The 14,375-nt window shown below is 38.4% G+C and overlaps 1 protein-coding gene across 1 annotated transcript in view; it reads left to right on the top strand.

Annotated features, from left to right (window-relative positions):
• The first annotated feature begins 687 nt into the window (after positions 1–687).
• Positions 688–14,375, top strand: part of galnt18b (UDP-N-acetyl-alpha-D-galactosamine:polypeptide N-acetylgalactosaminyltransferase 18b) — a 75,235-nt gene continuing 61,547 nt past the window's right edge. Inside the window, exon 1 of the mRNA XM_051379699.1 lies at positions 688–1,328. Within this exon, the coding sequence (XP_051235659.1) occupies positions 1,091–1,328 (238 nt within the window). The 5' untranslated portion in view covers positions 688–1,090. The remainder of the gene's footprint in view (positions 1,329–14,375) is intronic.

Genomic DNA, 14,375 nt, shown 5'->3' with positions numbered 1-14,375 from the left:
AGAGACCTCAATACAGGAAATTCCCCAATTTAAAATCCAATAATCGCCTCCTGCCATAAAAAAAAAAAAGGGGGGGGGTCAACCTCAAAAGTAAAGGTTGGGTTCATGATCAACACCAACATTTACAGTTTGGTAGAAAATGACTGCTGTGTCTCACCAGGTCAAAGTGCTGCAGGTCTTCATGTTCAGTCTGCCTGCAGTGTTTGAGCCGCTCTGCTGTAATTAGCCTGCCTGGTATCTTTCCTTGCACAAGTCTAATTGCAGATGATGAGATGATGAGTGCATCCTCTTCTCTGCATCCTGTGCGCCATATAGTGAGCTGGACCAGAGCCAGACCTATAACATGACCCCACCACACCTCGATTTCCCGTCGAGACTCGCTGTCTCTATCTCGTGGATTGATCCAGCATTGCAGCAAGAAATCTATCTCCTTAAATGTTTAATTTGTAAGATAGAATCGCAATTCGCAATAACTCCAAAAGTGTTTTCCACTGGTGCACCAGATTATGAAAAAAACAAAACAAGGAACAACTCAGAGATTCTGCGCTTCAGCTGGATTTGTCTCACTGCTCAAGGGGAAGAAATCACACATCAAATGTGCAGTGTGGCGCAAATATGTCGCTGTTTGGACAGAAATAGGTTATAACACTTTGTGTCCTGGTCTATGGAAATAGTCCGGTCAGATTCACTTTGACTGTGAATCAGTGCGCAGCGGGGACGCGTGCAGCAGGGGCGGCTGTCAGTCCTCACCATTCCTCTCATTGGCTGCAGCAGGATGCTCGGTGTCTCTCCTGTTTCCTTGATCCTCAGATGCAACCAGAGCCGACGGAGGTCTGCAACGGAGCGAGGGAGGAGATCTTCACCTGTAGATATTTGACATTAACCTGCTTTTCACCATCTCCCAAAAAAAAAGAAAAAAAAAACAAAGAAAAAACAACACTGCACTTCTGAAGTAAAGACTCTGCGCCTCGGATATTGCATCGATACAAAGTCGCTGGAAATAACTTCATTATTCCGGTTTTTTGCGGGCGACTGTCGCCCTGTCCTCCGGTTTAACGGGATACTGCTGGCTGTATGGAGGGATGTCGGCATGGCTTGCACCAGGAGAACCAAAACTTTGGTGTCCACATGCGTGATCCTGAGCGGCATGACCAACATTGTTTGCCTGCTCTATGTCGGATGGGTTACTAATTACATCGCTAACATTTACATCAAAGTCCCGATGCCTTTACCGGAGAGAAAGTTAGAGGGGGACAAAAGAGGTGACACTATCCGGATCATAGAGAGGCTTGATCGGCTGGAGAACGTGGTCAACCAGCACATACAAGGTAAAGCCTGCATCATTTTAACTTGAAGGGAAAAATGTGCTCTTCACGTTATTCATCTGCACCTTCACATCCATCAAAAGAAAGTAGATTTACTTTTACTTTCCAAACGTGTGTTTGGGAAATTCTACAGCAGGAACTTCTTTGGTCTGTTAAAGATCAGGTTATTTGGAGGGTGTGTTAGGGGACAAAGGATTCTAGTGAGGCTATAACCTAACATATTTTACAGTGGCACTACATAAACAAGGAAGAGCTAAATAATTACTTTTAAATAGGCTGCAATATAAAATTATGTCATTATAATTCTGCAATAAATAGTTTAGATACAAATGCAATAAAATCGAATCACTACAATATCTCTATAAACTTGCTGCAGGCTACACATTAAAGCACAACAATGCTTTCCTGATTTACAGGCAGTGAAAGAATCTCATGTCTCCTTCATTAATACTGTTAAATACTTGCATTAACGTTACATTGAATGTTGGTTATGCTGCACATTCTTAATACTGCAACACAAAGCTCCTCATATGGTGAACTGCACACCACCTGAAAATGTGGTGTGACACAACATTATGCATCCTTACTGAGAGCCAAAATCCAATAAAGTGTTTAGTGCTGCCTGTAGAAAAATCCAACATTAAAATACAGTTACAACACAGTGTATCGTTCAGTTTCCATGCTGGATTACAGCATATGAGATTTTTGTGATCTGTTCATCCATTCATCCTTTCTTATTCTTATTTTTATCAAAGTTAATTGGGAGTATATATGAGCCTATTAGATTAAATTTTCTGCTCCTTATGCATTATTTAACTCAGACTTGTTCCTTACTTTGAGGAATGTCTGAATCCCGTTTCTCAAATTCCTTCATGCCTTTCCCACTCCCAGTGTACAGTTACTTTACACTTCATCACACACAGTTAATTTCTCTCCACTCCGTGTCTTTAAAAGAAGCTATTCTTGTCATCACAGGGGGGCTCATTTTGGGCAGGTCCCAGTTTGAAATGGCACAGTGCTGGTGCACAAGTGAAATGCAGACAAAAATGTACTCATGCTGCTGTGAGCAATAAAGGCTCTGTGCTAAGCTTGGGTAAACATTCCTCCTGGAGGCAGGTCTCCATTTCAGCTTGGCACCCATAGGCATCTGCGGGGTGGAGCTTTGTGCAGGTGCCCCCAGTGACTTACCTCCAAAGTACATGTTTCAATTATTTCTGTTTATTTCAAGCCATTGCACTTTTTAAAAAAACAGCAGTGTTTTTAAGATTAAGATTACTCATAAAGCAGTAAATCCCAAAAGCTTGTTTTGTCCACTACATCTACATCTAAGTACGTAGTTTTAAGGAACAGTTCCACATTTTGAAAAGTATGATTATTTGCTTTCTTGCCAAAAGTTAGATGAGAAGATTACAGCCCCTCTGATTCCTTAGCTTAGCTGAACAGTAAAGATTGGAAATAGGGATAAAAAGCTAGCCTGGCTGTGTCCAAAGTCTGCCTGCAGCACCTCTAAAGTTCAATAATTAACATGTTAAATCTCAGAATTTACTGCACCCAGCCAAGAAATAGTTGCACACACGTAATCCCCTGTAAAAACCAAAAATTCATTTTTACACTTAATTCAGATTACTTTATTGTCCATTAAATTTGCATAAAATGGAAATTCATCTTTGACATACCTTTGGACAGAGCCAGGCTAGTTGTTTCCCCCATTTCCAACAGTCTCATGGCTTTAACTTGAAAGGAAAGAGAATTAAACACCCTTTAAAAACAAGCTGTGGCTCCATTTCTTTTTATGTCACTTTTAAAACTAGGACAGTAATTCTGTCATTAGTTAAGAAAAAAAAAACATTGTCACTCCTTCTCTCATGAGTTTACGCAGAGCCAGCAACATTATTAGGTGCCTTAGCTATTTTTCCTCTTTTCAATTTGCTCTGTTTCCAGACCCCCTGACATAAACTGTAAAGATCAAATTAATACCAACAGTAAGTCTTCGTGCTTGTCATTTATAGAGTTTAGGAACAATTTTCATTGTTGAGAATCTGTTGGGGCTAATGCTGGAGGAGACGGTTGATGTTGTACATTTGCAACAATAAAACTGCTTCAACAAAATGACCTGTCACTTTAAGTACGAGCCATATTGTCTGGATTTCCATGATAATTGCTCTGAATGCATTCACTGCAAATATAAACCCATAATCTGAGTCTGTAAGTGGCCGATGGCGTCAACAGTCATTGAGCTTCGGGCAGAGCCAGAGAGTCATTAGTGCACTTTCGACATCTCTAAAAATACATTTCCTTCCTATATCAAGTTGCGAGACAAGTGCGGAAATTGTACATTCTCCTGCATTCTTTAGTTCAGTACTGTGACTTGCACAGTCTCTTGGTGCACGATCCACACAGCCACTTGCACTTAGCCGCTGTAAGACCAGTTTGAGCTCCCACACCACAGACCATTACTGCATGTGAGAATGAATCTGCAGCTGATTCACTATGGACTGTCAAAAGAGATGTCTCTGGTGTCAGCTTCCCACTCAGAGAGGAGACAGAAATATTCCACCACTCTGATTATATGATGAAGTTAAGTGGCCTGTTACGAGGACAAAGCAACGTGGAAAAAGCACATAAACCGGCTGCACTCTTTCTTGCATTAAGTACAGTCAGCTGAGGAGAATTTATTGGAAAGTTGGACTGGACAGGTTCACACACGTCCACCGTGAGGGCTGTTTGCTTCACTCTTTGCCTTATGCTACCAAAACTACTAGCACTAGTGACAGTCTTCAGAAGACCTTGTCAGGTTATTCCTCAAAATGTATCAATGATGTGATAGGAAAATAATTATTAGGGTACTTTGTTTGCATACAACAGTGAATTAAGTACTATTGTAATTGTGCTTTTCTACAGATATGTTACTGTCCATAAGTGTTACATACATAATATACATATTATCAGAATTCAGCATACAGTTTTGTTTGTTTTTGCTTTGTTATTAACATTGCTGCTTCTTATTTTTCTTCCGTTGTCTCCCTGGGTAACGAGCTGTTGCAGGGATAAACTAGAAGAGTGCACTCAGTAAAGGGCAGATCTCCACCAGGTGTGTCTGGGGGCATGTGGGTGAGCGTGTATGCAGGAAAGTAGTGGAATGAATGGGAGGCAATATGTAGGTTTCATTATAAAGGTGTAACCAGAGTAGACAGGCTATATGGAGACAAATCTTGGACAATTCCAAAACACCAGCAATGTAAAATGCCAACAAAAGGATCCACCAACACCAACATGACTTTGTCCCTCGCATAAACAAGATTCCAAACTGAAGCAGTTGCTGGCCCCCACAGGCCTGCTAAGAGGATTGAGAAGTCCGCAGCCAATGGCGATATAAAACAGAGCAGTCGATGAAATGTGTTTTTCAAAAATTGTGAATCATTCCAACCACAAGAGGTCCTTGATCATACAGTACAGACATAAATGTGAACAAAAAATGAGGCTGATGGGTCGAGTAGTAGGCGAGTTTAGCTCCGGACAGATACAGAAACAACCAAACGCATGATCACCTCCAGGCTTATGCCTCACGGAGATAAAGATGTTTGATGTCTTTAAATTTGCTTGTTTTTTTTATCTGACTAACAACCCAAAAGATATTTCACTTAACACAGAAAAACATCAAATCATCCCGTTTTAGAAGCTCAAACCAAAAATTCTTTGTTTTTTCTCATTTAATTAATCAACTATTGATTGCAGCCATAGAATTTAACTGAATTACAGTCGATGCTTCAGTTGAATAGTTTGGAAAAAGGGATGTGTTTCACAGTGGTTAATAAAGCTAAACAAATTAAAACTATATGTGAAATCTTAATGATTATATGGTCAATCCAGGATTTACGTGGTTAGAAAACAAAACCTGTAGTCTGAGCAAACAGTGTTTGAATGTATGATATGACATGCTGTTGTTCATGAAAAGGCAGCTTGTTTCGTGGCTTGTTTTGACCTCTGAGGATGTATATCACCACTGTGTAGTCCGACTGAATGGCCATGAGGCCTGCAAGAGCTTGTCATTAACACAGCTCTAATTTAGCTGCAAATGATAGCGACAGTTCCCAAGATGGCTTCAAGCAAATCCACCCGTCAAGTCAATTGAGTAGCTCGGTAAATCAGCATTTCTGTTGATGCTCAGAGGACAGTTATATTTGGGTGTTCATCTGATGTGATATTTCAGAGCGACAATGAGTTAAGCAGTGGAATAAATGAGTGAAAGCACGTGTGTGGATGTGTGCAGGTGTTTGTGTGCATGCTTGTGCATGTAGGCTTCTGGTATGCAGCTCGGGAAAGTACGAGTTACACTTACACATATCTCCTGGTCCTTTAAAGTGCTCATTCCTTTGGGCAAAAGAACAGTTAAATGACTCTTTTGACACCGTTTTAAGAGAAGGCAACCTTGTGTCGTATTAAATAAATACATGTTTTTCTAATATTCTTTTTACCAAGAGATTAAATGACAACATGTCATTAGGTTTCTAAGTGGGTGTCATAAAGGTATAAAAATATATTAAATGAAAGGTTCAAGGCATAATCAGTGTATATTGACTTGAATATCCTGTTTCTAAAATGGGCTACTTATGCAGAGGCCCATGTTGATTTAGCTGTTTGATTTTGTTGTGTAACTTTTCATTTGGCAAAGCGAGAGCTCATTTTCTCTTCTTATTTCTTAGTTTTTCTGAAATTTGCCAAAACTAAACCAAGAAATGAGGGATTGCCCTTTTAGTTGTTGTCTTACTAGTTGTCTTACTTCTACAGTGGCAGTCAGTCAGAAGCCTCGTGGTAGCGGGCATACGCTGAGTGGCTAATTAAGGCTAATGAGGGGCAGGTGTGCGGACAGGTGATGATCAGGTAATGGGCGAACAGCAGGACGAGCTGAGTGAAGGCTGAACTGACAGAACACGTTAGAACTGACAGGAAGGGATGATGGGCAGGGAAGTGCAAAAGTATACTGAGATGAAGATTATCTGTCATTATCGGCTGGCTGAGTTATCAGTCTGGCTCTACTGTAAAAAGATGATGTGATTAAAAAAATATTTGTTGAGGGAATATTTCAGTCTTGCTAGGTTGGCGGAATTCCATGACTTATTCAGTAAGCAGCCAGGTAGGACACTGGGCACATTTAGAGAGGCTGAGAGCTGCATGCTTATAATAGCCCAACCCCCTTTTTTGTGAATTCATCACTGTGCGTTTGTGCTTCTCAGGCCTTGGCATCCGTTGAAATAGAGTGAAGAGAAGAGGCTTTGCTGTTCTTCATAATTGATAAATATGAAATTAATGTAACCATGGTCTCTATAAACATACAGCTGTAGATTTATGACAAGTCTGATTCATCCGTCAGCACTTGCAGATTGCAGCCTCTAGGCAGGGACGCAGACGGTGAGAGAGAGAGAGAGAGAGAGAGAGAGAGAGAGAGAGAGTGAGTCTCGGGTGGGGAGTGGAGATATAAAACAGAATAAGCCTCATATTCTGGGTGGTAATTCCAATAAATCGAGAAGTTATTGAAATACAGGGATATGAATGCACTGGAGAATGTTTGGTAATGAAAACAATTAATTATTCTGACTCCAGAGGGCAAAATCATCACGCAGAGAATAAATTAGACGTATAAAAACCTCTTACAAGAGTGTCGATTCAAAGGTCGTCCCCTGACAATTTCTACTAAATAGATCAGTTCACTATTGCAAATGTTCTTGGTGTAGTTTTTCCCCACTGATTTTCTGCAGCCACAAGAAAAATAAAAAAAACAACCCTTGTAAGTCAGACTGAAATCTGGTTTAGCTGCGGTTGTATGAGATTTACTTCGAATTGACAACAAGCCATTTATCTATACATTGATGAACAGTGACATGATCATATGAACTTCACTGCTTGGAGTCAGTTAAAGAAGCACTATAAATATATCAGAATATATATTACAGCTGCATTACATTGATTTTTGTACAGCAGGGGAACAAAAAGTCTCAATCCGTCAGATGTTATACACCTTACAGCAAAAACACAGCAGACACAGTTTGTTCTTCCCGCCTCGGAGAAAATTTTCTGGCTCATTAGCTTGCTAAATACTAAACTTTCCAAACCTGTCTCATCAGAGTAATAACATGTTCATTAGTGAGCTTTAGAGCTGCTGGTAGACTGATTTTGTTTGGACAGGACAGTCTTTATGCTAAGCTAACCGGCTGCTGGCTATAGCTTCATATTCACATTACACACACGAGAGGTATCAATCTTCTTATCTAACTCTCAGCAAGAATGCAAAGGTGTACAGATCCACCATCCGCATCCTCCTCATAATTATATCATGTGCTGTAACAGCCTTACACATTTGAGAGGCCACATTGCAATTCTGCAAAAGCGTGGCGCTTCAGTAAAGGCAGCAGCTGTAGGTACAAATTGAAGTGTTTTGTCGCTTCATGCTCCCTAGATTTGTCAGCAGTTGTTCTTGTTTTGTTTCTTTTTCACTCCTCTGCACTTTCTGTCTCATATTTAATGACACTAAGTGAGGAAGTGTGCTCTGGTTCAAACCCACCCTTGACATTTTTCCCAATTCTTTCATCTATTGTGTAAAGTGTAAAGAATAGTTTCTCTTTTCTGAGTTAAGACCAGTTCTGACAATGCAATGTAATCTGTCACATTTTCAAATCACTTGATTAGTTATAAATATTATTGAGAATGAAAATTATTTGCCTGTTGTTGGGGTGAAGCTGCAAATCGACGATACTTCCTTCGGACATTCAAAATAGAAAGAAGCTCAAAATAAATGGTAATAAGTATTTCCTTTAGAGTTTTATGTCAGTTATAGTAAAATAATCAAATTCACTTTATAATATATGAAAAACTAAGCTTGTGTGTGTATGTCAAGGTTTGTGTGGAATTTAATCACAGAATTGATTATGGTACAGCTCCCATATTGTAATATTGATTATTTACTTGATTGATTTACTGTGTCGTATTTATTTTACTGTACTACTGAGCTCACCAGCCAATATCCTATTTGCAATAAAAGCCATTATTAGACTGGTAACACAGCAAATTGATTCTAAAGATGTAAAATTAATTTTACTACCAAACTTATCATCTTAATTCCCAGTCTTACAGTCTTGCTGTAAGTGGTAACTGAGTGCGGTCCAAGGTGACATCTTCAAATTGCTTGTTTGTCCCCACCAGTCAGTCAAGCTTTAAAGGACCAGCGTGTAAGATTTAGTAGCATCTCCCATGCATGTCCCCTTTGGCCCCCTGTAAAAAATGGCAGTATGTTGATGATATATATATATACAATCAGGAAAGTGTCATTTCAGCCAGAAGAGATGAATGTATTAAAAATATAGACGTAACAATAAAAACTTAAATAAATCATTTTGCAGGTGCTGGAATTTCTTAAGACGCATTTAGCGTCCTACAAGTCGGTAGGACTCTAATCAAAGAGTTAAGGTTTTTGGGAAACATGTCTTAAGTTTAATAAGGCTCATAAGATAAATTGTATGATCATCTTAACCTGGACAACCATGTCACATGCCAAATTTGTAGGGTGCAGTTCACGTGTGCACAAAGCCAATCTGTCTTCAATAAATTCAGTACAATACGACTAACTTACCTCTTAAGCTTGACTACGGCTAGAAACGACATTTTTCATGCATTAGATTGAAGCAGAATTCTCTGTCTATAAGATAGTGGACTTTACTCTAGCTGTCAGTATTCGATTCGTCTTGATGGAGTCAGCTGCTGTTGCTGATGTGAGGTTATGATGGGGGAGGGTGGAGATGGATTACAGGATGAGACTCGATGACACAGAAGTAAATTACCGCAGCCTCGAAACAAGATTCATCAAAGCTAACTATAATTTAGATCTTCTATCAAAATATATTTCTGTAACCTTCACTCATCATTAATCCATCGCTGACAGAATAAACTTGAACTGTAGTGATCTGCCACAAAGTATTGCATTTCAAATCCAGCAAAAAAATGCAGTTTCTTTCATTAAAAGGGCTGCTATAAAGGGACATTCAACCTCAGATGTTGGAACATCCTTGAACGCATCGCCATTGTAAATTTTATTATCTTAAGCTCTGTTCACTTGGGACAAGTATGACCCGGGCCTCTGCTGTGATTTGTAATAATTGCAGAGGTTGTCTGTGTTCTTCATCCCATGTAAATCTGCTGGGTTTTTTAATCTGTAAAATAAAAAATGGCCAGGGATGGCCACGGGATTTATGTCTCTTGTAGAGGTCAGGTGACTTTAATATTACATGTATTAAACATTGATTTTAAGCATCTAGGTGCATGTTTATTGGATATTTCATTCACTACGTCACCTTTTTTTAACATCCATGGGAGAATATGTGGTTCTGGAGAACTTAGTTGAATGTGTTGACATTAGTCAAGTGTACATCCAAAGTGGCATTTCAGAAAAGTAAATTTCCAGAAAACCTGTAAAAGAAAATGCAATTTAATGCGCGTTTCCATCCACTGTTACGCGAATATTAAGTTTAAGGTTGTTCATTGACATAAATAGTTGTTTGTTGTTAGTTTCAGTTACTTAATATTGGGCAGATATTATCATAATTAAGTTGTATTTTTTTTTATTAATTAGTATTTCCATCTAAAGACATTCAGCTGAAAGACATTTAGTCACATCTCTTGTCATTGAAACACTCAGTAACATATGTTACAATGTATTCTATATAGACTTAAATATGCTTTCATCTAACATTATATGACATAATATATCATATAGTATATGAAATATTTTCATCTTTTGTGTCTTTTTTTTCTTTATTTCATATGAAATCACAACATGACAAGAAGTTGTTGAATTGTCACAAAACCCCTCTGATATTCATATTATCCCCTCTGGTCTTTGAGATTTAAAGTGGAAAGTTACCTTGACATTTTTTTCACTCCTTAGTAAATGGAAAATACAAAATGCTTTTCACTTAAGGTATTACTGTTTTTTTAATATGGCTTTAACCACTAAAGTCCACTAGCTTTCATACTGTTTTCAAGGACATTTACACAAAACAAAAGCCAATAGAAAAGATTTAATTAAAAAAAGATTAGAACATTGCTTATCACTGCTTGTGATAATCACATAATTTGACATAAAGACACACTTACACAGTGGTACTGAACTTGTTTCATCTAACTTACTCACTTTTAAAAAAGAACATGCAACTTTTTATAACTTGGATACAAGTTTTAAACTTGTGTAGATCTGCTAGTATGTAATCATATGCACAAAGAAAAGTCATATATTGTATGAAAGATTATTTTACTTTGAAATTTCTGCTACCTGTACTTTTACCTTTTTGTTTGTTCTTTGACTTGTCTTCAAGTCCTTACATAAGCATCCAAAGTGAGGTCTGTCTGCACTCCTAAAGTTTTTGTGGCTCTTTTGGGGTTTAAATCACTGTTCATGAATTAAAGAGGTTGTAAGAGTGTTTTATTCCCAAATTCTCAAACCACTCAACCTTTTCCGCACAGAATAAGATTTAAGACACTTTGCGGTTGCTGTCAAAGAGCATTTTCGTGTCTGGTGAGAACATGAACAAGTTTCTACATGACTCCGTTGTCTTCTGCCGTTTCTGACACATGTGAGTGCGAGATGCCTCATGTTCATGACATACTACTCCCCCCACGAGTAGTGTGAACCTACTGTGTGAGGAGTCAGTCTTTTCACCTGTTAGGAACTTACTTGTTATTGTGTGTAGATGAATTTCGACCTGAAACGATTAAACCATCAGTAGACAGAAAACTAATCTGCCACAATTTTGAAAATCAATAAATGATTTAAGTAATTTTTATGTTATTTTTATGTTAAACAATTGTTAGTTGCAGCTGTAATGTAATTGTTTGAACCAGACAACTTTATTTTTCATAAAAACAGTAAATACTCTCTTTCTTTTCTTTGGCATCTTTTTCTGTGGCGCCTTTAAATACTAAAACACTAATGACGGGTTTACCTGTCATGTCCTTACATTTTTGTAGCAGCTACAAAACATTTTCCAATTAATACCCCACACTGACATATACAGTGTATCACTGTATAGTTTTAATCCTGCCATCCAAAATCTTTTCCTTTTTCTTTTTATTATTTGTTTGTTTCCACATTAAAGAATAAAAAAGTAAATAAAAGCTAAACTCTCATACAAAGACGTCTCCTAAACACTCAAGGCAAGATAAACAGATTCACTGAATGGAAATAATAAGGAATGGAAAGGCTACTACAAAAATAAACGAAAACGAAAACGAAAAAGAAGACTACGGTTCTATTTGTGCCATTTCTGAAATCCCCATTACTCTAAATTAACAGTACTATGAGCACATAACTGATGCCGGTCGTATAATGGAGCCGTTGTAGTTCTGCACCAGAATCCCCACTTCCTGGTGCAAGTGCAAGTCATCATTTATTCACAAATGCCTCTAAAATGCAAATGCTTAGCATAAAAGTAGATCCAATCCATTTTAAGAAGCTTGGTTTGTATTTGCATGTGGACGTCTCAGCTCGAATTGTCCACTGAGGATAACAACAATTGGTGCATCACAGCTCCAGAATTGTTTCTTTACAATACTTGTCAGCTACCATCTGTATTCCTCTGAAGGTAGACGTGGTGCATTTGTTGCTGTCAGAAATGTGTGTACTGCATAGTGTATGTGTTTCTGCAACATGTGGTTGCCTCTTGCGTGTTAGTGCCATTTAATAGGAAAGAAAAATATCCATGTTTTTTATGTTTAATTAACAAATCCATTAAAATCTTGAATTGCAAAATCACAAAGTGTTAAGAACCACTTTAAGTTTTACTAAAACCATGCCTCAGTGTTCCCTTTTTTCATGACTACACTCTAAAAGGCTTTGGAAAGCTTCTGGATCTTGTGACAAAACATGATACAGCCGTCAGGCACTGCTTTGTCAGTCTGGTACCGAGGGCAGTGGCTGCCATCAGCAATCAGCCAGCAGCCATTCAGTGTCTGCCTGGCCTGAGGTGCAAACCAGCACTGTGCAAAAACTCCCCTGTCATGTGCTTTTGTGGGGCATCTGCTGTACAGTGATAAGGACTGGGCTGTTTCACTTTTTGCAACACAGCACATAGTTTCTGAGCTAATTATATATCTCATTGCATTGTTGTAGGAATTAATGTTTGATAAAATTCTCTCTCAACCGATACGTTCTGTTGCAAAGTCATGACTCATGACAGTGTGAGTACAGAGCGGCATGTAAAACAAGGCTTTTTTTCAAAGTGATGTGTGAAACGTAAGAGCCCATCTGCTACGCTCTGATTACAGAACTGAAACACAGAGCAAATACACCTTCATATTTCTGCACTGAGTACTCCCTTTGCCAGTGCCTCTGAATCAGCAGCCTGAGGTTCAACACATAGACTTGGTGGACCTCTCAGCGATTACTGCGGCTCTACATGCTGAAATACTAAAGAACATTTACTTTCCTGTTGGTGGGTTCATTTTGGATGGTTCACTGATTGAAACACCTGTACCTTGCATCATATTCTCTTTGAGGTATTTGAGGATCATGTAGATTAACCAGCTGAGGTCCATTGATAGCCGTTGCTTAGTTCCATCTGTGAGTCTACTCCCTGACTTTGTACATTACTCCATTTAAATTTAAATCACTGAGAAACATACAGACTGCAGAGTTTACAGGAATAGCTTTAGAGTCTGGTCATTTGCCATCACCCCTTGGACCCAAGAAAGAGCGACACCTAATGCTAGCTAGACCCCTACATTGGACCAACTCAACATTAGTTGTTCTCCCATCCAAATATATCAGAAATATCGGCAGAAAAAGCAAATGAATGCTTGTTTCCATTCACTACCCCAGTGTTTCTCAAATAGAGGTACTGCTACTTTGGAATACTGCAGGGGGTACTTGAGATTAACATTTTTTAAATGTTAATTATAAAAATATCAGTCATGCATAATTCCTAAATTTAATTGTACTATAATAAGTTAAATAAAAAATGTAAATGTAAGCTTGATAAACCACATTTTACTGCAGTTGCCTGCCACCGAGGATGACAGAATGTTCTTAATGAAGCTCAAGCTCGTCTTTCTCACTATATTGTAAGTGCAACTTATCGAATACACACAGTTCAGTGCTACTACAATACTGTCTTGTTATTGCATGATGACAAAAATGCAGTTTGCTATTAACTTAGTGATGCATTTGAAACATCTGAAATAGCATTTAAGTTTTTTCCTTAACAGACCAGAAACTGATAGCACATTGTATGTCTTTATATAGGCATTTTCTTCTACTAAAAATTTTTTGCGCTGGTCAGGGGGTACTTAAATGAAAAAAGCATGAGAACCACTACAGCGTAAAAGTATTAGTTGTTTGGTCCATTAAATAGAAAATGGTGAAAACTGTACCCCAAAATAGACACAAACATTCTGCACATCTATTTTATCAGGCAGGTGCGTAGGAGTGTAATGAGTATCCAAAAGTAGAAAAGTAAAAGGAAAACTGTATCCTGAAACCCAAGGTGTCTTTAAATGTTTACTTTTGTCCACAACCCAAAGATATTCAGTTTACTGTCATAGAGGGCCAGCTGTTCAATTCTTTCACTGTTATACGGGGCTGTGACATGCTCCTCTCGGTACCGCATTGCGATAGTTAGCGCATCCCCTAACAGTGCTCAGATGTAAAAAAGATTTGAAAATAAAGAAATGTATGCAAAACAGATACAGTATAGTTTCTATTTTCTTACTAAGTGAGGTAAATTAAAATTCAATTTCAATTTAAACATGGTTAGTACATCAGATAAACTCTTTTGTAACAGACTCACAGCCAAGTGATATTCCTGGTGTTTGACCTGTGTGTTCACTGGCAGCCTTTTTCCACTAGAGGCTCGATAAGCCTCATTACTGGCCTTTAGCTTGTTTCTTCACCCTTAACGGGTGATGTGAAAGGTGCAACACATTTAGCCAGCTGGTTGTGCAAATTGAGATAGCCTCCAGCTATTTTTCTAAATTTCCTCATGAATGAGCACTCTAGTTCATACTTGC

The sequence above is a fragment of the Dicentrarchus labrax genome, unplaced genomic scaffold, assembly GCF_905237075.1.
Source record: "Dicentrarchus labrax unplaced genomic scaffold, dlabrax2021, whole genome shotgun sequence".
Taxonomy (NCBI): Eukaryota; Metazoa; Chordata; class Actinopteri; family Moronidae; genus Dicentrarchus; species Dicentrarchus labrax.
This window is presented reverse-complemented; position numbering and strand designations above follow the sequence as displayed.